The following is a 27,984-nucleotide window of genomic DNA, read 5'->3' as shown; positions in this document are numbered from 1 at the left end:
GCCCCCAGTTTTATGGGTAGAAAAGCAGGATCTGCAGAACACATGTTTTTGTGTTCTCAACTTGTAGACACACAAAACACTATTCATGGAGCAAGTAAACCCTGCAAGGGCAGAGAAGTACTGGTCTCTATTTCAATACTGTTTGCAACTCTCATAGTGAGTCAGCAAAATAGGCTCTTACTGTAACATGATTCATCACGAATAACAAATATGCTACCCATAGAGGGCACTGTCCATAGCAATAAAAACCTTAAAAGTACTATAAGGATACTTTTAATACTGACATTTAAGACTAAAAAGACGCCAAAACAGAACAATTGCGCCTTTTCCCTCGACTCTTTTTGTTCTTTTGGTCCGGTCCTTATCTACACAAAGAAAGCCAGTGAACGAGAACAGAGTAGGAGGTAGAAATCGAGAGACAGAGAGAGTAGGCTGGTGAAAAGAAGAAATTCTGAGCTCCTCCATGCCATAGAGGATCATATGACATCCAAAGCAGGACTTGTGGGTAAAGGAGACAGAACAGGGGGGAGGCGTGGTGAGAAGGGCGTGTTGTTCTCAGCAAATCAGAGCCCTCACTTCAGTCTGCCTTGTCCTGCCCAGGCCTGAATGTTCCCTGTAGACCTCCTGTGGTAAGATTGTGTTCGGTGTGTATGTTTATTCCACAGATTGTGTACCCCTCACATTTCACTCATTTTTATCAAGCTGCTCTGTGACATTACCTCTTCTGGTTCAGTGGCTAGAGATACTCTGGCAAATAAACTGGTTGTTCCAGAGGTAAACTATCTACAATCTGCTCATAAGTTTTCTTACCCTGGCAGAATTTATCATCTATATACCATTCTTTGAAGAATATATGAGTGATCAGGCAAAACACAGTTCTTTGATATTTATAGGAGTCAGGTTAAACTATGAGGTATAGCAGAAAAGCACAATCATTAAACAAAACATTGCAACAAGCAAATGCTGAGATTTTCCCTATTCAAAAGTTTCCATAACCTTACTTAACAGTATGTGTTGCCCTCTTTAGCATCCATGATAACTTTCAGTCTTTTGTAATAGTCTTGGACAATACCCTTAATCTTCTCAGGTGGCAAAGCTGCCCTCAACCAGACCTGAAGTGGCCGAGGCATTGCTCCACAATCCCCACACTGTGACCCGGAACAGCATAAATTCATAGAACAAAGATGGAAGAAACAAAAAGAAGAAGAAGGGAAAAAAATAAAGTGAGGGATAGAATGCGTATGAAATGTATAGCGCCAAGAATTTAACCATGTTTTGTTTAAACCATGTTTGCTACTGGCTAACTTATTTGGTATGTGACAGAAAGTTCATTTTTGGTCTCATCACTCCACTATCCAAATGACTTTATGGGCTGCATGACCGGTGACATTATCGGGAAAAAAATTCCAATTTTCATAAATTTTGTAAGGGGTATATAAATTTATGAGCACAATTTCATTTACACATGTAATTTGTACAGACACAGCAGAGGTAAGACACAAATAAAATTGTAGGAAAAAGAAAGCCAGACAGTTAATCAAAATGATGAAATATAAAATGGAGTTGCGACCATACTGGACTGCTCAACTAAACCAAATAACTCCCTGGGTGGGACAGTGCTACAGACTTGCCTGACTGGAAAGATACAAGCAGCAGTTGTTCATGACTGTAACAATGTCGTCCAGAGCCTTTCTCTTCCTGAGGCTCAGCATGGGAGAGGTGACACTTGAGCTTGGATCGATGCACTGTTTGTGTCCTTGTGTCCGTACATGTGAGGAATGTTAAATGTTGCGTGTATCTCATCCCTGGGTATGACCTTTAGTGTGGCCGTGTGTGTGTGTGTGGGGGGGGGGTTTGACTTACAGGGTGGAGATGAGTAAGGTAGTTGATTTGATTTTTTTCCAGTTCCATCTAAATGTCCACGCCTGATTTAGCTGAAAATGGATAGGATACAAACAGAAAGCAGTAAAGTCTTATTATGAGATGGACATGGAGGACAACAAGACCCAGCAGACTGCTCTGTTCTTCTCTCTGTGTGTTATTGATTGACCTCAGCCTAAAGCAGGTCATTTATTCAAACACACACAGACACAAACATGAGCATGTTTACTCAATGTGATAATTACATGCATGCGCATGTATTGTTTATTGTTCTCATTTAACAGTGTCACAGAGGGAAAGGTGATCTGTGTCCTTTTGAGGCGGAGGCAGGGTGCCAAGCCTTGGCTAAACAGACTAAACATGACCTCCACTAGGTAACACATTCCACCTATTGCAGACAGAGAGGGAGCATGCAGAAATATCAAATGATTAACTGTAAGGAGTGGCAGGGGAAAGGAGGAATTATTTCTGTTTGCATAGGTCTGTTATTTTGGCATAAAAAAGCAAAACTGAAAAATGAGAGGAGGATTTTCTATATATATGAAAATTGATTCAGAGGTCAGAAATAATGTGAAATTATACTGTGTTCCATATCTCATTACTTCTCTGTGTGTAAGGATTAACCAACATCCGCCAGACAAACTTAAAATACATCACTTATGGGTACAAAACACATTTTTAGCATTTCATTAACTGAGCTTTGGAGCAAAAACAAACCCTAGGAAAATGGTCTTGTGGTGGAAGGGGAGGAGCAGCAAGAGATAAACACTGAAAGCTAGAACACAAGGGATACAAAAACAGCTGTCTAACACATGGTTCAGTTCAGACAGGTTTCTCTTAAATAGATGCCTCGTGTGGATGTATGCAGTGTGTGGATAATTAACCTAAAAGTGTTTGACAATGGGGGATGGTCAAGTGAGACAGAATATGTGTCGGGCGTAGGGAGGATACAAAAAGATGCACTACTGTATTGCTGTATGAAGCTCTGCATCTAACTTGTTCTATAAATGATGAACAACAGGCCCTCATATATTTCATTAAGACATTGTGGGTGTGTAGGAATTTTATGTTTTTAAAGGTCCAATGTGCAGGATTTAAGGGGCATATATTGGCAGAAATGGAATGTAATATAACAGGTATGCTTTCTTTAGTGTGTAATCACTTGAAAATAAGAATTGTTATGATTTGATTGCCTTAGAGTGAGCCGTTTATATCTACATACAAAGTGGGTCCTCTGTTACAGATCTTGCCATGTTGTTTCTACAGTAGCCCAGAAAGGGCAAACTACACACTGGCTCTAGGTAGAGCCATTTGTACTTTCGTGTCAGCCATTGTTGTTCTCTGACACACTTGGCATATGAGAAATTTCAGATGATTTCAATGTGCAACCTCAGCCGCTAAATGCATGTGATTGATATGATTGATATTGGCATGTTGTATCTACTAGAATATATTTCTGCACATTCTTGCCGAGCTGTTTCATTTTAGCAAACCATTACATTGTACATATTCTAAACAGCATTTTTTTTTATTTGTTTTTATTGGACTTTTTTCTGCTCGATATGTAAGTTTCTTGTCTATGCACTAACACAAATTCCCTGTATGTGAAAACCTACTTGGTAATATATTGGATTCTGAATCTAATTATAATAATATGTTCTATGAGCTCAAGCGATACTAAAGGAAAAAGGTTGTATGTTATAAAGATAATTAAATGATCTACACTGAAATCATAGTTCATTTATATATGAAGTTAAACTGGTGAGGCAGGCTGGTTTCAGGCAGGGCATGTGAGTCTGATTACACAGTGTAAATCCGTAAATAATTTTGGGAGGCCCCTCCTTGTCAACAAAGGCTCTATGAGATCAGACAGGGTTTAGGGGCCTTCTTGTCACTTCTGGACAACAGGGATAACAGTGGTACTGAATGTAGACATGCTGTGTTTACATGACCCTGCATATTCTTCGTCAACCATGTGGTTTATATACCCGCATTTTTATGATTTTATCTTTTGGAGAAACTTTGTTTTTTGTGTTGATCTATATATCAGAGATCTACACGGTCCCTTAACGGTGACCTTGCAGTTACTGAGAGCCCTTTCGTATTGCACCTCGGTCCTGATAACAGTAGAATGTAGTTACTGGATGGCACCATTAAGATTATGTTTCATTTCTGTCCCTGCCCTTCTAATTTCTTTGTTATTGTTACCTTCCGTCTTTCACCTGTTGTTCTCATGATACCTGAGGCAGTTACATTTTCAATTTATTCAGACAATTTAATGTAGGTATGGCTCTAAAAAAAATGGCAAACAAACCAAACTTTACATTCCAGGTTTTTTAAGACACCACTTGGGGCCCTGGGTAATCAGATCTATTTTCCCCTCTCTACGATGTCCCTGGTGATCTGGTGGTCTGTAAAAGTTGGCGAACCCCAGGAACCGCTGCAGCTGCTTGTGTGAGTCAGGTACAGGCCAGGAGGTCACCACGGACACTTTGGTGGGGTCCATCTCCATGCGGTTGTATGTATGTATGATGTAACCCAGGAAGGTGACAGAAGGGGTGTGAAACTCACACTTTTCAGCCTTTACAAACAGTGAGTTCTCCAAAAGGCGCTGCAGGACTCTCTGAACATGATGAACGTGCTCTTGCTTTGACCGGGAAAAAATCAAAATATCGTCAAGATAGACGAAGACAAACTTGTTCAGCATGTCTCTGAGAACATCGTTATGAGGGCTTGGAAAACGGCTGGAGCGTTAGTGAGTCCAAATGGCATCACCAGATATTCATAGTGTCCAGTGGGAGTGTTAAACGCCGTTTTCCACTCATCCAGGTAGTACCAGGTAGTAAGCGTTGTGGAGATCCAGTTTGGTGAAGATTGTGGACCCCTGCAACAGCTCGAAGGCAGAGGCGATGAGGGGGAGAGGATAGCGGTTCTTTACCGTGATCTCATTCAGACCCCTATAGTCGATGCAAGGTCTGAGAGAACCGTCTTTCTTGCCCACGAAGAAAAATCCAGCCCCGGCAGGCGACGAGGAGGGTCGAATGATACCGGAAGCCAAGGACTCGGAGATGTAGGTATCCATAGCCTCCCTCTCAGGTGCGGACAGCGAGTAGAGGCGACCCTTGGGAGGAGCTGACCCAGGCAGGAGATCGATGACACAGTCATATGGTCGATGAGGCGGTAGAGAAGTGGCTCTAGACTTGTTGAACACCTCCCGAAAATCGTGGTAATCAGAAGGCACCCTGGAGAGGTCTGGAGAGGGACTGAAGTTAGCGGACGGCGTGGGCGTGACCTTCTGTTGGAGGCATATCTGCTGGCAAGACGGACTCCATGACAGAACCGATCCCATGGCCCAGACTATGTGCGGGTTGTGGCGTCGAAGCCAAGGATATCCGAGGATCAGCGGTAGGCTGGGAGACCTCAGGATGTGAAACCTGATGGTCTCTTGGTGTTCCCCTGCCAGGAGCATGGAGAGGGGGGTGGTCTGATGAGTAACTGTTCCCAGGAGATGTCCATCAAGGGCGCGGGCCGGGACAGGACGGGGAAGAGGGACTTGCTCAATCCCCAGCTGACGGGTGAGTTCTTCGTCGATGAGGTTTACATCGGCCCCAGAGTCAACGAAGGTAGCGAGGGTGTGTGATCCCTCTTTCAACAGGAGCTTGACGTGGAACAGAGGGCGAGGGTTAGGGACAGAGTTCTGGGAACGGCTCAGCAGGATGCCCCTCTCTACTGCTGAGCCCTCCCTTTTACCGGGCAGCTGGAGACAAAATGGCCGGCCTGGCCACAATAAAGGCAGAGGTTTCCCCGTTGTTGTCTCTCCCGCTCCTCAGGAGACAGCCGGGTATGGCCCACCTGCATGGGCTCCGACCCCCCTGGAGCGGAAACTGGAGGAAGACCGGGGACCACAGGAGAGCCCGGCTGACGAACCGGAAAGCGATGAGCCCCTCCCTCTTGGCGTCGCTCCTGTCTCCTCGCCTGGATGCGTCTGTCCAACCTCATGGTTATCTCGATGAGACCATCCAGAGAATGAGGTAGATCGAATGAAACCAGTTCATCTTTAATGTACGGGGCTAGCCCGTTGAGGAAGGCGTCGCACTGGGCGACCGAATTCCAATCACTCTGCCGAGCTCGGGTTCTGAACTCAATGGCAAAGTCTGCAACTTACCGATCCCCCTGCCGTTGATTCAGAAGTCCCCCTGTGGCATCGGGGCCCACAGGAACGGGCCCAAATACCTTGCGCAGCTCCTCTGCAAATGCCTGAAATGAAGCACAGGCTGGCGTGCCTCTCTCCCACTCCGCCGTCCCCCACAGGCGTGTTCTACCCGTGAGGTGGTTGATGGCGAAGGCAACTCGGGCTCCCTCTGTGGCAAATGTGTGGGGCTGCAGGGCAAACAGGATCGAGCAGTTCGTGAGGAATGGATTGCAACCCTCCGGATCCCCGGCATAGTGCTCTGGTGCCCCCACACGTGGTTCTGATGCCATGCTAGCGGAACGCCTCGGAGACGTCAGAAGGAGGCTCACTGTCGTCGGAAGGAGAATCATCCCTCGGAGGAGTCGCAGGAACCCCCTCGACGCCCCCAGAACCAGAAGCCCCGGAAGCAGGAGGAGGACGAGGAACAGAGCCGGACGAGCCCCGCCCCAAGGCGGCGCGGGAGGGCTGGTCAGGGTGCTGACGGTGAAACTCCTCCACCAGTTGCGCATCCAGCACCTGTCGGGCCGGCACCCACGACCGTTCCTCCGGGCCTTATCCCTCCCAGTCCACCAGGTACTGTAGGCCCCTTCCTCGGCGACGTGAGCGAAGCAGGCGACGCACGATGTACGCCGGAGCCCCATCGATGATCCGAGGGGGCGGAGGCGGCTGGGAGACAGGCTGTAGAGGGCTTTCTCTGACCGGCTTGATCCCAGAGACGTGGAACGTAGGGTGGATCCACATGGTGCGGGGCAACCGGAGCCGGACAGCCACCGGATTGACGATGCCGTCTATGGGAAACAGGCCCACAAATTTGGGAGCCAACTTCCGGGAGTCTACCCTAAGGGGGAGATCCCATGGTGGAGAGCCACACCTTCTGTCCCACCCGGTAGGAGGGAGCTTGGGAACGGTGGCGGTTGGCAGCAGTCGCATATCGACCCGTGGCCCGCAGCAGTGCAGTCCTGGCTCGTGACCAGGTTTGGTGGCAGCGCCGGATGAAAGCTTCCACCGACGGGTACGCAGTTTCTCTCTCCTGGGCAGGAAACGGGGGGGCTGGAAGCCGTAAGCACACTGGAATGGGGAGAGTCCTGTGGCAGAGCTGACAAGGGTGTTGTGTGCGTATTCGACCCACATGAGCTGTGAGGACCAGGAGGCAGGATGAGTAGAGGCCATGCATCTGAGCGCCGTCTCCATTTCCTGGTTCATTCTTTCCGATTGACCATTGGATTGGGGATGGTAACCAGAAGACAGGCTGGTGGAGGCTCCCAGGAGACGGCAAAATTCTCTCCAGAACGACGACGTGAACTGGGGTCCACGATCAGACACCACGTCGGTGGGAAGGCCATGGAGTCTGAATACGTGGTCCAGCAATAGTCCAGTGGTCTCTTTGATGGATGGGAGCTTAGGTAGGGGCACAAAATGTGCCATTTTACTGAATCGGTCTACCACTGTCAGGATGGTGGTGTTTCCTCCTGACAGTGGCAGACCAGTAACAAAGTCCAGGGAGATATGGGACCACGGACGATGAGGCACAGGAAGGGGTCGTAGGAGGCCCGGCAGGGGCTTGGCGAGGGGTCTTGTTCTGGTTGCAGATGGGACATGCATTCACAAAGTCTCTGGTGTCCTCGTCCAGGGTGGCCCACCAGAACAGTCGCTGTAGGACCTCCTTGGTCCGTGCTATCCCCGGGTGACAGGTGAGTCGGGAGTTGTGGGCCCACTGCAGAACATCCGACCGGAATTCCTGAGGGACGAACAGGCGGTCCTGAGGACATGAGCTGGGCCCCAGCTGGTCCTCCAGTGCAGATTTAATCCGCTCCTCGATCTCCCAGGTGAGGGCGGCCAGGAGATGGGAGGCGGGGAGAATATTGTCCGAGCGGGGGGAGTCCTCCTCCCCCATCAGAAACTGTCTGGATAAGGCATTGGGTTTGACATTGCGGGAGCCGGGGCGATAGCAGAGCGTGAAGTTGAATCGGGGGAAGAAGAGAGCCCACCGGGCCTGGCGAGAGTTCAATCTTTTGGCAGAGCGGATGTACTCGAGGTTCTTGTGATCTGTCCAGACGAGGAAGGGATCCCTGGTACCCTCCAGCCAGTGCCGCCACTCTTCCAATGCCAGTTTCACTGCTAGCAGTTCCGATTCCCAATGTCATAGTTTCTCTCAGCTGGAGACAAACATCGGGAGAAGAAGGCACAGGGGTGCAACTTTTCATCCTCCGCCGAGCGTTGGGAGAGCACAGACCCTACCCCCACATCCGAGGCATCGACCTCCACCACGAACTGCCTGTCCGGGTCAGGGATGAGTAAGATGGGAGCTGAGCTGAAGCGTTCTTTTAGATGCTAGAACGCATCTTCAGCAGCCGTGGTCCAGCGGAACTGGATCTTGGAGGAGGTGAGGGCAGTGAGAGGAGTGGCCACGGTGCTGTAGCCTTGAATGAAACGTCTGTAAAAGTTGGTGAACCCCAGGAACCGCTGCAGCTGCTTGCGTGAGTCAGGTACAGGCCAGGAGGTCACCGCGGACACTTTGGTGGGGTCCATCTCCATGCGGTTGTGGCCGATGATGTAACCCAGGAAGGTGACAGAAGGGGTGTGAAACTCACACTTTTCAGCCTTTACAAACAGTGAGTTCTCCAAAAGGCGCTGCAGGACTCTCTGAACATGATGAACGTGCTCTTGCTTTGACCGGGAAAAAATCAAAATATCGTCAAGATAGACGAAGACAAACTTGTTCAGCATGTCTCTGAGAACATCGTTATGAGGGCTTGGAAAACGGCTGGAGCATTAGTGAGTCCAAATGGCATCACCAGATATTCATAGTGTCCAGTGGGAGTGTTAAACACCGTTTTCCACTCATCCCCCTCTCGGATGCGGACCAGGTAGTAAGCGTTGTGGAGATCCAGTTTGGTGAAGATTGTGGACCCCTGCAACAGCTCGAAGGCAGAGGCGATGAGGGGGAGAGGATAGCGGTTCTTTACCGTGATCTCATTCAGACCCCTATAGTCGATGCAAGGTCTGAGAGAACCGTCTTTCTTGCCCACGAAGAAAAATCCAGCCCCGGCAGGCGACGAGGAGGGTCGAATGATACCGGAAGCCCCCTGGTCCCCCCCAGTGTTGAAAGACAACCTATGCCCCTGACAAAGCTAACATTTTGATGTCGAGAGAGTGCAGTGTTTATCATGTACACCATCTTCTTCTTCTTCTGGTGAGATTCGGGCAGGATGTACTCTAACACTATATTAGTTTTGCATGTTAGCATGCTTAAATGCGCATTAGCACTAAATGCAGAGAGGCTGGTGGGAATGTGATTTTGCAGATATTTGGACAGTCTGGACAAATTATTTCATGAAAAGTCAAAGGATTACCAATTCAGAGGGGGCTTTACAGCATACGATATAGTATGTCTGTTTTCCACATAGCTACTGAGTGGTCAGTTAGACTTCATAAATACGACTAGAGAATATTTAAACCAAAAGTCAAACTTGTTGACATGAGAATCTGTGCTCATATGCACAGCAGCCTCTGGTCAAGATAACTGATTAAGGACTCTTGTCGGTATTGTTTTGTCGTTCTTTTTGCAAGAGATCGGCATTAAGAAGAACAGTCAAATTGGGATTTTAAATAACAGCAAAAAACTCATCTCGTCAGCATGTGCAGCTTGTGTGTGTGTGTGTGTGTGTGTGTGTGTGTGCAGTGTGTGTTTTTATAGATGGGGCCTGCTCTAGAAAAACTCTTTCGGCTCTCATGTCATGTGCCTTCGAGTTAAGCTATTGTCCTTTCTCACAGAGTAATACACTATTTCACAGAATCACAGCAATTCCTCCAATCATTCACACAGTCACAGGGAACAAAGAACAAGAGCTTGAGATAACAAACTGAACAGTGAGAGGACAGCTTCCTACTGGCCTGAGCTCTGGTCCTGTGGGCATTATTTGGTTTTAAAGGTGCTTTTCCCACAAATTTCTACCAGTGGGAGTCTGTTTAAAAGGCGCTTTGATTGTTGTTTGAGTGTAAGCTAACCCCAGGCTTTCTTTGACCCCTACAGACACATTTTAAGCTATCAGACTGTAGTCCTCAGTATTTTGGACAATGAGAGTCTGTCTTTTGTTACAGTCTAATACACACCTTGCCAAAAACGGCAGGGTGGCAGCCAGGAAACCATGATTTTCTAGAAAATTTGAAACCACTCCTTTGTTGTTTGTACCCCAAACTTTCACTCTTAGTCACTTTCATTCTTATTTTTCCCTGAAATTATATCAGAATGAAGATTGTCATTCAAACACACCAGATGATTTATGATTTATTAAATTAATTGGATTGTTGGGCTTGTGGTTCCACATGCATTACCCTTTGATGATATAACTGCAATGGTATTTGTTGAATTGGTACTTGAGAAGCAGAGGGAGGTCTCATCAAATTCCAGTGGCAGCATCCACAGCTGTACAGCTAAAACCTCTGCTATTCAGGAAATGCAACCAGTTTAACCACTACTCTTAAAAAAAAAAGGGCGCAGTAGATCAGCGTTGACAGTGTTCGTTTTTCCCCCTTTATGGAATGAAAATGTTGATTTACTGGATTCTTCTGTGTCATTGTTTGTGTACAGAAGAAAACATCTTATTTGGATCAAGAATGATCCCTCTATGAACTGATGTTCACACGTTCAATATGATTATTTGCAAATTTTATTTATTGTGTACTTATATTTTGAGATTTTTAGCAACTAAATTTATTGATGTTTTGAGAGCTTGCGATTCACTTTTTTTAATGTGTTTTCAGGATGTGGTTTTTATGTAAGCCTGTATAGGTTTCTACTACATCTTTACATTTACTTTCTATATGTTTTAGCCCCATCCGTCTTTGTATTATGTGAAACAAATGAACTAAACTAAATGAGTAAAAGTATAAGTCGACAGAAATAGAAAAACTCAAGAACAGCTACTCCCAAAAATACTTACTTATTGTTACTTTGGTACTACATACTACTGGATGCAACCTAAAAGATGATATACAAACAGTGAAGTTTGAAAGAAGCATGCCTTATTGCATCTTGCGTTGTGCTTAAATGAGTGTAATGGAACATTTGATTTAATTCATGAAAACAAGCCCAGCCCATATGGCACATGGGGCGTGGCCAGGACGGTCGGATAAGTATACAGAGCCGAACAGAAGAGCCTAGCGTAGTAGTGTGAGGGAAGCTGTCAGTGTGCCAGGAATATCTAAAGTCATTCTCACCACAATAACACGCGGTTTTGAAACGAATATTTACACACCTAGGGTAACTCTAACAGCGCGCTATGGCAGAGAAGATGGACATGGAGGAAGGGAAGGCAACCAACGGAGAGGCGCACCTCGACGAGCCGCTGGCGAACGGCACCAACAGCCCCAAGCAGGGCAACCAAGTGCCGCTGTCCGAGCGGGTCAAGAAGATAGTGATGGCGAACCTGCTGGTTATTCTCACAGTAGCCGGTGTTATCATCGGTGTTTTTATTGGACTTGCCGTGCGTAACGCGGAACTTACCAGGACCCAGGTCATCTACATCGGTTTCCCTGGCGAGCTGCTTATCCGGCTATTGAAGATGATCATTATCCCTCTGGTGGTGTGCAGTCTGGTATCCGGCGCGGCCAGCATCGACCCCAAAGCCCTGGGCAAACTTGGTGGCTGGGCCATGCTGTTTTTCCTCGTCACCACTTTAATTGCGTCCTCCATCGGGGTTATAATGGCTTACATCCTGACGCCAGGTTCTGGATCCATAGCCAAACCAAAGGTGCAGGGCTTGGATGACGATGTGCCTGCTGCTAAAGAAGTGATAGACTCATTCTTGGACTTGATCAGGTGAGTGAAATCATCCACACCATCCCAACCACCACCGAGCCCCAAAAAACTCTTTAAAAGTAGTTTAAAGATGACGTGTATGTATGATGTGAGCGCCTTTATGCGAACACAAGCTTAACTAGTTGGATGCCAAAGTTAGACATAAAACATAAAGCCCCCTTTTTGACTTTTTTTTTTTTTTTTACGACAGCCTAAAAGGAGTTAAGTCTTGCTGTAGCAGCCATTTTAGACCTGTCTTAATTTACCTTCAGCTAGGTGTACTGAAGTGCTGTAACGACAACACGCAGTTGCATCAGATCAGGCGTGTCGGCGTATTGCCCGCGAGGCAGAGCGCCTGATGTCACAGCATGTTGCAATACAACCATCACAGCCCTCTTTATTTACTTTTTTTAGAAAAGCTACATTTGAATTACTCTTTATTTCACATTTTGTCCATATAACACGTGGAGTCTTTACTACACGTGCGGGACATTTCTCGGTGTGATGACTCTTCTTGCCCCTGGGACAGCCCTGTTTGTTTAAGTACAATCAGCACATCTCTGCCGCTTCTAATTTTCCTGTAACTGCGCTTTCTTATGACGTTAGAGGATGTTCACGTCATATGAGTAGATTCATACAGACTACAGGATGTACTACGTCCTATGCCGTAGTTTTTTTTTGTCTAAGCTGACACGTGGTAAAGAAAAATGTAGTCAAACATCTTAATAATGTCACACAGCTGACACGTTTCATTTCAGTGTTTACCTTTTTGCACTTAGAGCTAAGGGTGTTTTTTTTTTTCCCACCTGACTGCTCTAGGTTTGTCTATTTGGGAACCAGTAGCTCACACTATGTCTTTTTTTATCCATGTCACACTCATGGGATGTTCATGAGACATGTGCCACCTCATCTGCTTGAGGAGTAAAGGGAAACAGGGTTTTCACACTGGGCAAAGAATTGACTCAGAAACTAAAATGGTCAGATGTGAATATCTTCTGACACTTTGCATAAGATACGTGGTTTTTCTGTTAGACACGTCCTGTGTTACCCAAAAACGCAAAGATGACTTGCTTATCCGAGCAGCAATTCAGTAGATTAGTGTATCATGAAGTTTAATTGTATAGCATTTTTGTACAAACTTTGCCACGTGTGACGATGTGAGCTGAAGTGGCGTGTTTCCCTGACAAAGAGACTGTATTTACTATCAACAAACTCCTTTGAGTTTATGGGTATAACTCTTCAGTAGTCCATTATCGGGTAAGACATGTGCTTTACGTCTGTTTACTAAGAGATATAAACTTGCGTCAGTGTTTCACATTAACGGAGAGTCACTGTTCACAGGAAATCTTTATACTCATGGTACCCTGTTGCATAATTTTCTGGTTACTTTGAGCATTCTTCGGAGCGTTTAGGGCTGCTCTCCATGAATTATGAAACTGTGTTCTAAAAAAGCCAGAGTTTTCCACCCTCTCTCCTCCTCCAGCACTTTGACCCAGCCCTGGAAACACCTCCAAAAACATGTCACGCTGTCCACAGTCAGATTAGACATGCAAGAGCAGCAGGGCAAAACCTACCCACTCACACATGATCATTTACCCTGCATGGTTATTTTTGTTTTTGTTTGTGCTTTGTTTTTTGATCAGAGGCCCATCACATGGCAGTATTGAAGTAGGAACACAGTGTTCTGGTTTACATGATGAGCTATTTGGCATTTTGTCTGGATCATGTTGTTTAATGGCGAGGATGAAAGAGAGAACTCATAATAAAAGGGCAGATTTACTTCTAGAATCAGCACAGCGGTCCAGTTTATTGTTAACTTGATGCTCCTGAATGCAGCATCTAGAATGTATGTTTGTCTAGATTTGTTTATTGTAGCTCGCTGCTGTTTGAAAAAAAACAAAAAAAAACCAGTAAAATAATGTTTATCTCATACAGGACAAATAGCCCCATGTGCATGTACACACACACACACACACAATCCTAATAGGACACCAGGCATACCCTGTGCCTCTCATTAGAGCGAGCCCTCTCAGTTGGTGTCCTAGTTAGTTTTGATAACAAAGACAGTGTGGGACTTTGACTGAACAGCTGCTCATCAAAGCGTAAAACTGGCCCGCTAATTGTTCAAAGACACACTCGCTATTAAATACATATCCGTGGTTATCCACACAGAACACTAACAGACCACATGTTGGCATAGGGATGTATGCGATGGGTTAAACTCTAGCTGCAACCACTCCCACACATTTCTGTTGAAATTTCCTATCCGTCGCCTTTTTTGGTTTCTCTGTTTCACACTGTGGTTTACGTTCAAAAATGGCAGCTTTCAGTCATCACAGTTACTTGCGAATTATTACCTCATGTGGTGTTTCCCCTTAGTTACTGGAAAGTAGACAGAATGTACTAATAGCATGACACTAAGTAATTTCAAAAGAAATTCACATATTGCCTGTTTTTATCAGGTATTAGATAGCTCAGTAGACTGTATTTTATCATTTATTATCCTTCATTTTTAGCATTTTTGTTATTTTATTGATTCAAGCTCAACAAAGGGCAGATAATGGACTGTCAGGTTGATTCTTGTCTCAGCTGAAATCAGGTCTTTCAAGTTTTTTTTAGCTTTCTGAAAACATTGTAAGAGTGTATTCGGGTGGAGTTTTTTTCTTTTACATAGGCTGCTTTACCTTTCAGACCACTTACATTACATTTTAAAGAATTCCACATCAGTGTTGTTGGCAACAAAGTATTTTTGCAACAGCGTAGCAGGAATTAAACACATGGAAAAAGAGACTAGGTATTACACATGTGAACATTAGATCGACTGACTGAACTTCCCCATGTCATTGTACTTGTACTTAATCATGACCCACAGCATCCACCATCTGCCCTTTCCGGTGTCCTGAGTCATGGCTGTTTGGTAAGGCTAAACATTTATTGTTCCGTGACCTGCGCGAGGTCTTATCTGCTTGTTGCTGAGACCTGGTGTAACAAGATTCTTGGCATACGCCAAATCAAGTCACCTCACACTTTCTTAAAAAGAAAGACACACCTTATGCTGTTGACCTTGCATGGACTGTTGTCGCACCACTTTATTCATTATCTTGGTTCTGCTTAAGTCAAGTTTATTTACGTCGTCAAAACTCATACTTTTTTCAGAGGGTTTTAAAATCTGATTTTTGGATGCGATCTTACAGTACTGACTTGAGAAAAATGACTCCACCACGAAGTTGGTTTCAACATGAGCACTGTGAATGAATCACTGATCATCCTTTTGACATTTAATCACAGTTATAATTAACATTTTACTGCAGTTATGGTTTGCAGAAATCCACAGCTGTGTGTAATGAATGCAGCTCTGGCACCACTGATGAACGTCACGATGTGATAGTTGTTGAAACTGACTGAACTGAAATTTTTCTTTAGCATATCTCTCATTGACAGATGGAGGTACACAAGTATCAGTATGCAAACAAGCGTTTCTATATCTATTTATTGCTATTATGGGTGCACATTTGTCTTTGCACCCAGCGCATCTGTCTAAGTGAAACCTTTGTGTCTGTCAGTGAATGCCAGCAAGAGTGTACACGTGTATTTCATTCATCCATTTATTGTCCATAACTGCTTTTAAGGGTTGCGGGAGGGCTGAAGCCTATCCCAGCTGTCACTGGGCGAGAGGCAGGGTACACCCTGGACAGGTCACCAGACTATCGCAGGGCTTACATGTGTATTTTCATTTATGGAAGCTGGATTTTGTACCTGTTTAAAGAATTCAGAGGAAGTGGAAGTGAATCCTCTCAGGTTTCAGCTCTGCATTATCGACTCCATGCAAACTGATAGTCGATGGCAATGCACCATGCAAAACAATGTTGTGCTTCCTTCCCTTAACATCCTGGTTTTAAAATAGTCTTAAAACATGACTCAGGGGGACACAAAATGGATTAAAGGCCTGTGTCATTTGGGGGGTGATAGTATGTAAATCAGGCTCCAGTCTGAGCCTAATGAATTTTAGAACAGTTTCATTAATTGCTAATGATACTAAACTGACACATAATGCAATAGTGTCTCTCTCTTCTGTAGTCATACCAGTCAGTTGAGGAACAAAAGAGTAATACCAGTCCATTTGAATATTTAAATAAAGTCTCATAAGCCAAACAGCCTCTTTGTCACAGCTCTTTGCAGCACAACCAGCCTGTGATCCAGCTGCATGCAGTTTCATGCTGCCCCTTCTGTCACACGGTCACATGGTGTTTAATTCAGATGCATTGGTAAAGGGAATGTCTGGAAAGAGCTAATGAAGTTAATGCCTTATTAAACTCTAAATCCAGTACATATAGGAGTAATGGGGACACACAGGTTTCAGGAGTTCTTTAGAGATTTAATGTACAGCTGGACCTATGTACAAACACAACAGCTATTAGAAAGAAGGGGGGAGAAGGTAAATAGGGGGATTAATAGTTAAATTCTCTCAGCTATTTCCACATGATCAATCTTGTGATTCCATCTGTCTAAGCTACCACTGACAACCGGAGGGTATAGCTAGCTGCTGTCTCTGCAACAAAAAAAAGAATTACCCTTTTTTGGGACTGCATTTTTTTGAGAAGGAAAGTAGTACTTTGCTTTGTATTTTTACTCGTCTGTGTGGTACGCAACTCAACAAAGGTCAGCTCATGGCTTTACAATGTGTTTGCCGTGTCAAAACTGTGTCTGTGGTCTGTCGTTTTGTATCAGTTGTCAGGTTTGCTTTATGCTGTTGTATGTGCAGAGGCCCAAACACTTCCTTTGTTTTGTGCTCTTCAGTTCCAAAAAAATGTAATTTCTCTCCTTCCAGTTATAACCATATTTTTTTCATTGGAAGGCCTCTGATACTCACTGAGGACAGGAGTTGAGTGTATTGTTGAATTTTTGTATTTTTGTCTCTCCACAGGAACATATTTCCCTCCAACCTGGTGTCTGCTGCTTTTCAGTCAGTAAGTACTGCAATTTGAATCTATAATTTTAGATAATTATAATCTGAAAATGTGTAAAAGAAATATATATAGAGAGTAATAAACTAACTAACTGGGCAAACCTTTCTTTCCCATGCAGTATGCAACCAGCTACAAGCTGGTAACCAAGAATGGCACAGATGGAAATCCCAACATCACAGTGGAGAAGGTGAGCAAAGCGAATGGAGTAGCTTTCAACATAAAATACACAATAAATGCAGTAAGGATACACACTTGTAGCTGCTGTGAGTCTGTGTTTCCTGACTGTGTTTTTCAAATGTCTCCAGGTGCCCTTTGGAACAGACCAGGATGGCATGAATATTCTCGGTCTGGTGGTGTTTGCCATTGTGTTTGGTGTTGCTTTAAGGAAGCTGGGAGAGGAAGGAGAGATCCTCATCAAGTTTTTCAACTCCTTTAACGAGGCCACCATGGTGCTGGTCTCCTGGATCATGTGGTAAGAAAGGCCTGCATGTTTCTAGGTTAGGAGGGAAAGAGGGCAACCAGTAATCTGTAACCTATTTTAAATCAAAGTAGAGTTACTTATTACATTTGATTAATTTTGAGTGCTTTTCTAAAAAACAATGTTTTAAACAGGGCAATAAAGATGAAAAGACCTAAAAATAGAAGTAACCCCTTTGTAATCACCAACACTTTTATTGGTAACTGTAATTTAATAACATTTTTTCTCAGTACCTGTAACTCATTATAATTACATTTATTTCGCAATTTAATGTCTATAACCAGTTCCTCTCCAACACTGATTCAAAATTGGTAAATCATTCCTAATAACATTATTTTCATCTCAGTTGCTTGTGACATTGCTTCAATATATGGAGAAAAAAATGCTATATAACATGTGTTACCGGAACCCATGTGTTCCTCCCCCAAAGTTATGAATTCATGAATATTTTGCTGGTCCATGGGCCGCCAGTTGACAATCGCTGTCCTACACACATGGCACACAGGAGAAGTTTTTTTCTTCTGCAACCTTCCTGCTAGATGCTACTAAATACTCCACACCAGAGCTTAAAATGTGTTTAGCATTGAGTACAAGAGCCTGTGCTTCACAAACATAATTATCTCACGATCTGTCCCATCACTTTCCTGAACTACTTGTCTCTCTACAGGTACGCCCCTCTTGGTATCATGTTCCTTGTAGCTGGCAAGATCGTTGAGATGGAGGATGTTGGTACACTATTTGCCAGTCTTGGAAAATATATAGCTTGCTGCATCATCGGCCATGCCATCCATGGCCTTCTCGTGCTGCCTGGCATTTACTTCATCATTACAAGGAAGAATCCGTACACCTTCCTCTGGGGGATATTCACAGCTCTGGCAACAGCCTTCGGTACAAGCTCCAGGTAATAAACTCACAGCTGCTCACCTCTCTGACTCTCCTGCACACACACCTGTTTGTTCTCTCTGGTTGTTAAATAATAAATACTGTGGTTTTCCTGTTCTGAAACACACTTACCTCTCCCTACAAACACCTGTGCATATTCCTTACACCTTCGCACCCTCACACATTCTTCTTCTTTCTTAGCTCTGCCACTCTGCCCCTGATGATGAAGTGTGTGGAGGAAAATAACGGCGTATCCAAGCACATCAGCCGTTTCATCCTGCCTATTGGAGCCACAGTCAACATGGACGGAGCTGCTCTCTTCCAGTGTGTGGCTGCAGTTTTCATTGCTCAGCTGAACAACTATCCCCTGAACTTCATCCAAATCATTACCATCCTGTAAGTCCTAAGGGCACCGAAACACATCCATAGTTACACAACTGGATTTAGTTATGTGCTTGATTGTACAATTGCTTCACTTATCAGACACTGTAGTGCAAAAATAGTTGGTATACAATGAGACATAAAACTGAATGTGTGTGAATATGCTGTTTAAAATTGAATCTGCTTTATCGGTATCTCACTGTGTCGTCTTCCCTCCTAATGTGTTAGTGTGACAGCTACAGCGTCCAGTGTCGGAGCAGCAGGTATACCTGCTGGTGGTGTGTTGACCCTCGCCATCATCCTGGAGGCAGTAGGACTGCCTACCAATGACATCTCTCTTATCTTGGCTGTTGACTGGCTTGTGTGAGTACAGAACTTTTGTTTGCTTTATAAACATGACAGCATGACAGCCAAGTATCCGTAAATGACGCGCTTTGGGTTGGGTACTGTTTACATTTGAACCAGTACTGGTACTGGAATTCGGTACTGGAACCCCGGGGTACCGTTTTAACTGTTCTGTAATAGTAAAAGTGTAAAGTTAAACAATCTGCAGTCACAAAGTGATTTTGCTCCTCTTTTCTATTCGTACATTTGCCCTTCTGTCTGCATGTGTGTGTGTCTGACACCAGTGTCTCGTGACATCACTTGGACTTGAGCTTTTTGACTTGAAAATAATTGATACTTACCGCCCAAAAAGTATATAATTTGAAAAGTGTGTTCTTAAATACGTGAATGTTAATGCTATTTACTCCCAAGTCAACACTTAATTCCCCATATCCACTTTGTTGGAACCAATCTGACATCGTCCAGTCAAGTTTCAGGAGAACCCTGAAGAACTGACACATTAATTGAGTGCCAGTTGGAAAAAAAGTGATATCACAGATAATTTTGTTTGCATACAAAAACTATGCGGTGGTCAACAACGACAAAAAAACTGCGGTATGTGAAATGCCAAAAACTACAGAGACATAACGTCTTCCAACAACTTTGTTTCAACAAATAGATACACATCTTTAAAAACATTTATTATCATCGTAAGTTTAATAACATATTATTCTGTTGTTGAAATGGCATTACATTTGTTGGAGAGCACATTATAGCTTCTGTACGACCCGAAACACGAAGTTCTCAATAATAGACTTGACTTAGGACTTGCCTTTCTTGACTTGGGACTTGAGTGCCAACACTTGAGACTTAATTGTGACTTGCAAAACAATGACTTCATCCCACCTCTGCCGCAAAGTGCTCTGAAGTCAGAAAGCCATAAAGAGTCACGCAGGCGACTCTGTTTACTCGCCCAGCGTCAGGAAGCTCCGCATTGCTTCCTCCTACTGTTTGAAGCCAGTGTTCTCACCTAGATGAGCTCTTAGGTATCAGAATTTGGCACCAAATGATTTAATGTAATTGGTACTCTGTAGACGTGATTTGGTCGGTACCTTCAAGAGTACCAAGTTGCCCAACGCTGGCTATACTCCACGTAATCTCATCTTAATTTACTAAACTCCCTGACAAAGTCGTTATCTTCGGCAGTTATTTTAAAACCCTAATATTAAAACTGTTGCCATCCATTCTGTCTTTCTTTAGTGACCGTACCTGCACAATACTGAATGTAGAGGGCGACGCCTTTGGAGCTGGGCTCTTGCAGCACTTTGTGGACCGCACATCCAAACGAGAAGATGGAGCAGAGCTGAGTGAGGTCAGGCTAGAGGGCGAGCCAGCACTTCCGGCTCCGGAGTACTCACCACTCATTGAGAAACAGGATGGGAGGGACAGTGCAGAAGCAGTAAAGAGGGCTCATTCCAATGAAAAGGAGTCTGTCATGTAATCCAGCTGCTGAATCATCAATGATGTTGACACTCTTGCAAAACTGAAAACTTAACGTCAGATACTATTTTCAGTTTTTTTTTTCTATCTATTTGCGTCAGAAAAACAAAGTTTTCATATTCTCTATCTGGAATCCAATAGCTTTTTAAAAAAATGTTTGTTATTGTAACCTTTTTTTAAAATTTTCATTTTTCAGGTTTCGGTCTTCCCATACAGGAAAAGGATCATTTTTGTTGTGAAATGTATCATCACATGCTCAGTACAAACATACCTATATTTGATTTGTCAAATGTAAAGCAAAAAGCACAAACACTTGTTCTTTTTACAATTCTAGGGCGGTTATGGCTTTTATTAGTCTTTTAGTGTGTCTGTAGTTTTTCTTTGCCAATAGCTGTGTATGATGCCTTCCTCCTGGTGAGAAAAAGCAATAGTGCACAAATTTAATAATATCCTCAGTAGCACACTAAAGAAACGATATCCTTCTCACTGACGTCCCAGAGCTAAATGAAGGAACTTTTTTCTCTAGGACTAAAAGACATGCATAGGTACAGATCGACCTCTGAACATTTCTGCCTCATCTGATGGACATCAGTGCGATGGCGGGCAACACAACCTCAGGTTTAAATATGGCTTGAAGACTGTCCTTTAACTGTTCCTAAATATATTCTGAGACCAAAAATCACACGACTCGGCAAACAGGAAGGAGAACTCCTGATAACACTGAATGACAAATGTAATGTTTTTTTAAAGCAGTCTGTAAGAAGAAGGACGATTTGTTTGATGTTGTGTAAAGTGTTGTGTGACTCGATGTGATGTGTAAGTACCTAAAGTCCTTCCACAACAGGGGTAACTGGACACCAGCAGTAGATTGTTTATTCACTTTTAGGCCTGAACAACTTGAGCTAAAGTAAGCTTGTCTCCATTTAAACCTTTATGTTTCAGCTTTGACGACTGTAAACATGAAATGCTAGTTATAAACACACAAGCCCTCCTTGTATGCTTTTGTTGATGCCTCGAATAATTATTTGTTCAAGTAATATTTATTTCCCTAATCAAAATCCAAAGACTTTTTAGCCAATGTTTTGACATTGACTCCTATTTTTTTTTTTTTTGCCAGTTTCTCGTCTTCTAATAATTGGTTGGTTATAGTTTTTTATAATGTATATTTTTTTCTTATTTTAAACAGACTGTGTGTAAGGTACTTCTGTTTCAGTGATTATTTTGGAGTTTTTGTTTGAACATTGGGCATTTAGGAAACTCGACAAGACTTGAGACTTTGGAGATTGTGCGGTATAGCAGTGATGAGATGGCTGAACCCTAGATTGGTACTGACGGTTATAGTGATACTATGCATCATATAGTTACTGATACAGTTGTACTATTGAATGTTTATCTCTTCCATCCATATCATCTTGAACAGTTTAAAGCACTACCAAATAACTGGGTGTACTCTACTAACGTTATATACAAAGATTCCCAAGTCTGTCTTCTATATCAGCTCCATTGTACTCATTTTTACGGTATTTCCCATAGTCGTCTATGAAATCACTGCAGGCCTGAGGCGTCATCTCTTTCTTTTTGTCATTAGTAGTTGCTAAAAAATGTTTTCACTTCATGCTTTTATGGTGGAAGATGTTATCATTCCTTTCACCATATGGATGTCAGTTTGGTTCAAGCAGAGTATGTTAGTAGTGAGTTTCTTACAATGGGGCTATGTTTCAAAACGTTCCTGGTTACAATCTGAATTTATTGTCTTTACAGTTTAAATAATAAACACCTTTTTTTAAAAAAAATATAATTTGGCTGTTTGTACGAATCATTGTTCAGTTTGTCTACATGAGAACTTCATAGTTACATTATGTTACACAGTGTGTCTACAGGTATCAGACAATTGAATGCTTTTTAATACATTTTCAAGATTTTCTAGACAATTCAACCAGACTTAAGACCAATTGTTCGACAAAAAGCATTGTTATCTTATTCAGGCATTGCAGGTAAGTATTAGGGTAAGTTTTAATTTGTCTTTTAATTTATTCTTTCATTTTAATGTGTTCTTTTACTCTGCCTTGATTGTGTTAAAATCTGTTATTATTGCTATTCCATGTTTGCTGTTTATATTCTTTGAATTGTATTTTCTCTTATTGGTATGGGTTGCTAGTTATTTTGTTTTTTTAGTAATTGTTTCTGCCTCTCTTTATTATTATCTTCTGCCTTCCTTCTGATATGTGTTTTTCCTCAGATCTCTCTTTTAATTCTACCTTAGATTTTGTCTGGTCCTAGTTCTGTGCTAATTTTTAGCTCTTATAGTCACGTTGCCTCTGCAAGAAATACTTCCTGCTTCTGCTATGCTTTGTTTGTCAAAGCACTTTGTAAACTCTGTTCTATATAAACAGTTATTATAAGTTATAATTATTTATAAACTAAATCTACCTACAGGTATAAATAAAGTTACCTTGTTATTATCAATATCAAGTATTTATATGTAGTCCTTTGCAGAGGCAGGTTATTCTGTAGATACATGATTATTAGTTAGTCTACTGTTTTAGGTTCAGTGGCAGGTTTAAAGTTTTTTAACATCAGGAATGTAGACTTTCACACAGAAGAGACTTATTTTGACAAAAACACATTTAAAAAAATGATAAATGTAATTAGATAAAATACTTGAAGATAATTAAGACTTCCAAAATTCAGATGTAAGACTTTAAGGCCTAATATTCAGACATTTTAAGACCTGCAGAAAACCCGTTGCAGCATGTGACCTCCAAACGCGAAACTGTAGCAGCATGCAAGAGGAAGGACATGTTTAAAATGCACTGAGATCCTTTATGTGTTTGCATCTAAAAATAACCTCTCACTACAGAGCCATATATAAACAATGTTAGTTATCCAATGGTGAGCCAGAAGAATGTAGACACACCTTCAGGAGTACAATATCTGCAGCATTTACAGGTGATTGAAGGCTATTGTTAAACAGAGTAATTTCTTCTTGTGTAGTATATGGAAGCCCATGTGCTGCATTCCTGTTCATCCTGTCATAAAATCCCCCACCCCCTGGGCTCCTGCCATATGGCTGAGGAACTCCCACAATGCTGTTGACACAACTTAGTGCATAGGCTTAGAGGAGTTACAAGGCTGTAGCATAAATTGGCTTCTTGTGCCTCCTAGTGTTCAAAAAGAATAGCAACAAAAAGTGCACGTGTTCTGTATTTCCAATGGATTTGTCAACAATCCTCAAAACAAATTATTAGAATCATCATCTGTTACAGTGTCTTTATTTCACCTGTTCATGAATTGGAGTGATACACTGACTCATCACACAAGTGACAACATTACAGGTAACGTGTTGTACCCAGTGAATTTCGTGTGTTTTTATGTGCAACTTCTCTTCTTAAAATGTGTCTTTGAATAATCTGATGAACTGTAATTCCATTTCAGTTAATACATCATTTGTGCTCAGTAGCAACACACATCATTTAGCTTAAGGTTGATGTCAATTTACAGTTTTATATATATATATTTTTGTTTTTTCCTGAATTTAAAGGCATTATTTCATGTTCTTGATATGCCGGCAGGAACAGGATGAATGACAGTGTGTTTCTCATTTCACCTCATGGAAATGTGCTCACCACGCTACAGCTGCAAGGTACCAAATGGCATCAATATACAGTAACATCCATTCATACACAGTAAAACTGAAACAACAAACAAACAAAAAAACTTGTGCAAACTAATGCAACAGTCAAAAAATTCATGAAACACCTCTTCAGGCAAAATTACTTATTTAACACTGATAATTCTGTACAGACCCAAAAATCCTACTTAAGATCATGTCGCTTCTAACAAGAAACCATTAACATTTTAAAGTATTGATCAGTTTTATAGCAGTCATATTTATACTCTACTGTACAATACATACAGATTTAGTACACCATGTAGTAAAATCAGTCTTTCACTCTCTCTCAGAAATCTGAATTGACATGACTTTTCTTGTGCTGTTTTCAGACACCTTTAAGTATTTTTTCCTTTGAACTCTGGGCAAATATGTTGATTTCTTATGATGTATGATAAGAAATATGATGAGTTCCGCGGGAACATGTCCAGAAAACTTGATTTCTAATTTTTGTGATTACGTTTTTTAAATTATGCTATATTATGTGCACTTTTTAAGGTCTTTTCCTTGTTTTCTTTTCTCTTTTTTTCTAATTTTCAGGTTTTTTTAATACTTGAACTAAATTCTTGCTAATTTTTGGGTCATTTCTTTTTAAGTTCCTGTTTGCCTTATTCCTATGTTTTTAAAAGAAATCAAGGCAATTTGCTCAGGTTTCACAGGGTTAAAATATGCTTGACGAAAAAGCAATAATTTATAGAAATAAATCTTTCAAGCATTCATGCCCCTTGCAAATAAAATGTCAATACTTTGACACAGGATAAAAAGGCAGTCCAATGTTAGACTTCACATCCAAATACTGACAACCAAGAAACTCTGACCAGGCATAAGATCACACTGGTGATATTGTGGTGACAGCCAATGCAGTCGTTTTGGCACCAAATTCCAGGCATCATCTTTTAGGCTCTTTTTGGAAAAAAAAAAAAAAAAAGAGTCTCTATCATCCCTCATAATTTGCTTCTGTCCAGCCTCTTTTTTGCAGGGTTGGGATACTGAGGGTTCTCAATAACACCCTCTCCAAACTTGAGCTCCAAGAAAGCTCGCTGGTTGTTGGGACTGTAAGCAGTGATGCCGGCGAAGGACATGGGCACCAGCGGCTGCAGGAAGTGTTCTGGGAACTCCACGTCTTGCTTGTGCTCTGTCCATGTGTCTTTGGTCATGACGCCATTGCGTGGATAGAACGGCCACAGGTCAACATGCAGGTGGTTGGCCTCGCTGTACTGGACTCTGTAGAAGTCTCCTTCCACTGCACGCTCCCAAACGTAGCCGTTAGCATCCACAAGAGAGCCTGAGTCCAAGTTCTTCAGGTGATCACAGTTGGGTACATCCTCCAGGTAGATGCCAAGGTCCACATCATAATCCCACGGGATGATGTCCTGATGGCGCACAGCGCCCAGAAGAGTCCCCCCCTCTAGCCAGTAGCGCACACCGGAGGTCTCCAGGATATTGATAACATACTTGGTGGTTTCCCTGAGAGCACGCAGACAGCAGGGAGGAGTCCAGCGATCCAGATAAAGGTAGTCTGGAGTGTCATCCTGCACCGTGCCAAAGCAGCGAGGCGTCTCTTTACTGCAGCCATACCACTGATCCTTCCCATCAGGCATTAGGAGACGCTTCAGTCCAAAGCTCCGCATGAGCTTCCCGGTGGCCTCCTTCAGCCGAGTGTCGGCCTTCCACTGGTTGTGAGCGGAGCTGAAGAGGGGTCGGTGGTTTGCAGCGAAACACGGGCTCTCCAGCAGCTTGACCTTCCAGCCTCTCAAGGCTGTCTGGACGAAGAGCGAGGAGAAGAGGGGATGCCCCAGAGGGACAGAGAGGTTAAAAAGATCCTCTGTGCGAATGAGGACAACTGCGTCTCCTTGTAAAGCCGTACACACACTCCCGCTGCTCCCAGACGCAGCTGGTGAGTAGGTGGCTGTCCACTCTCTGAGGTTCACCCGCAAGTGGAGACACTGCACAGCAGATCGAGCCAGCACGGGCGCAGCTACCAGCCTCACAGGCCCCCCACCCTCACCTTCCAACTCCCTGATCAGCCTCTCGATCGCCCGAGGCTGCTCCAACTCCACCCCATCTGGCACCAGCAGCACAAACTCCGTCTGGACGTGAAACTCTGGCCTGTGAGCTTGAGGTGGCTGGTCAGGACTTGGGGAGAGCACTAGAAGGCGCGCTCCCTCTGGAAGCACCAAGGGAGGGTACGGAGAGGTGTCAGATACAGCCAGGAAGGGAAGCTCAGGTCTCTGGCGGAGGAAGGAATTAGCCACGTCCCCAACATAGTTCTCAAAGTTTTCAAATTCCCGAAGAAGGACAGTCACACGTGGGCCACGACTATGCCCCTCGGCTCCGACCACTCCAGGCTCACCTCCAGCTCCTACAAGTACCCCCAGGCCTCCCCCCAGACCAGAGGCTGGTAGGGCAGCCCTCCTTGTGCCCCTGCCCAGCTCCTTCCTTTTCTCCATCATTTGTTGCTGGGCCCGGGACACATAGTAGAGGATGAGGAGGTTCAGGATGATGGCACCAGTTAACAGGCCCTGGCAGAGACTGATCCGCATGGCAGCTGGTTACTTTCCAGTTTCTCTCAGGAGAAGCTTTTAATTAAGAAATCCAGTAAGGATGTTAGGTCCCCATTGGCATAACAACACAAGCATAAGAGTTGAAGACAAACTGTGAGAGAGAGAGCGAGAGAAAAAAAAAATGCAGTTTATACATGCATAACAACTGCATGAAGATACTTGACTATACAATACGATCTCATGCTACTTTAACAGCAAGGTTTCCTTTAATTAATAAATGTGACTAGCTGCATTACCAATCAACAAAAACAAGTTGGTGAAATTCATGAACACAACTTACCTTAATTTGGATGCATCTGTTTTCTTCTTTACATTTGCAGCCAGTCACATCATGCATTAGCCGTGTCAGCCCAGTGACCTTGTTGTACTACATCTGGTTTTCATGGTGGTCCCTCTCAGCCAGCTGTGGTAGCACAGGAGCAAACCTGGCTGAATCGGTATAGCAGCAAACACAGACATTAATCTGCATCGTTAGCTAATATTTGTGGGTTTGTGGCTGAAATCAAGTCTCCAACATTTTAAGAAGAAATGTAAAACTAAGCCCACACAGATCGCACCAGAATATGTCATTACTATGCAGTTAACACAAGCCCAAACATGAACCTTACTGCACGATCTTACCATTACGCTAAATCACGCTTGCCGTCTGTGTTGTCCGCAAACAACAGAAAGACTTCCGGCTCGAATACTTCAGAATAAAAGTGCCACCCTCAAAATTGTAACGAAAAAAACCCGATACATTAGCAAGCAAGCAAGCAAGCAAAGATTATTTATATAACGCTTTTAGCAGACGCCAGCCACAAAGTGATTCACAATCAAAATAAAATACAAATTAAAACAAATAAATCAAAAATAAAACCCAGATGAAATATACAGTGACAGCAGATAAAAAAACAGGATTAAAACACAACATGATACCCAAAGTCTGCCTGAACAGAAAGGCAGTATGAACATTAAATCAACTACATTTGAATCATTTTTTTTACATCAATCTCTGCCATTTAAAGAGAAAAAACCCAGCCATGCACCATACAATGTTGTGATTTTGAGAAATATCCGCTTATCTCTCTCACAAATTATTTGTGAAAAAAAAGTGAAAAAGCCCGAAATATATTAGAAATATGTAATAAGGTATTCGCAATTACATACGGCAAATCAAGACATAAAATGTGGATGTATGTAGTCCTTTATTTTATATTATCTTGTGTTCATTATGTAGAGCATTGTGTAAATATTCTATACATATCATATAAGCATACATATCTTTATTCCCATCTTGGTAAAACAAGACGATAAAGTTTACCATGTGTTTATAATGTGTCCACAAATTGTTTTTGGACAACTA

General features: G+C 43.1%; 2 protein-coding genes across 3 annotated transcripts; one reads left to right on the top strand and one right to left on the bottom strand.

Moving 5' to 3' along the window:
• Positions 1 to 11,215: 11,215 nt before the first annotated feature.
• Positions 11,216 to 22,203, top strand: slc1a5 (solute carrier family 1 member 5). Its single transcript, XM_042486299.2, has 8 exons — positions 11,216 to 11,894; positions 16,798 to 16,840; positions 16,959 to 17,027; positions 17,146 to 17,312; positions 17,986 to 18,219; positions 18,402 to 18,596; positions 18,810 to 18,944; positions 20,166 to 22,203. Exons 1-8 carry the CDS (start codon positions 11,356 to 11,358, stop codon positions 20,404 to 20,406), a joined length of 1,623 nt encoding a protein of 540 aa, XP_042342233.2. The 5' UTR covers positions 11,216 to 11,355; the 3' UTR covers positions 20,407 to 22,203.
• A 1,457-nt stretch (positions 22,204 to 23,660) lies between these two features.
• fkrp (fukutin related protein) lies at positions 23,661 to 27,783 on the bottom strand. Of its 2 annotated transcripts, XM_088078958.1 has the most exons (3): positions 27,261 to 27,312; positions 26,920 to 27,042; positions 23,661 to 26,730 (listed from the first exon to the last, which is right to left on the bottom strand). In XM_088078958.1, exon 3 carries the CDS (start codon positions 26,616 to 26,618, stop codon positions 25,020 to 25,022), a length of 1,599 nt encoding a protein of 532 aa, XP_087935084.1. In that variant the 5' UTR covers positions 26,619 to 26,730; positions 26,920 to 27,042; positions 27,261 to 27,312; the 3' UTR covers positions 23,661 to 25,019. The 2 variants fall into 2 exon arrangements, with proteins under 2 accessions (XP_087935084.1, XP_042343046.1); XM_042487112.2 differs by having other exon boundaries at positions 26,920 to 27,783.
• Between the last annotated feature and the right edge of the window lie 201 nt (positions 27,784 to 27,984).

This window comes from Plectropomus leopardus, chromosome 6 (assembly GCF_026936395.1).
Source record: "Plectropomus leopardus strain MGB_pleo_1.0 chromosome 6, ASM2693639v1, whole genome shotgun sequence".
In the NCBI taxonomy this organism is placed as follows: Eukaryota; Metazoa; Chordata; class Actinopteri; order Perciformes; family Serranidae; genus Plectropomus; species Plectropomus leopardus.
This window is presented reverse-complemented; position numbering and strand designations above follow the sequence as displayed.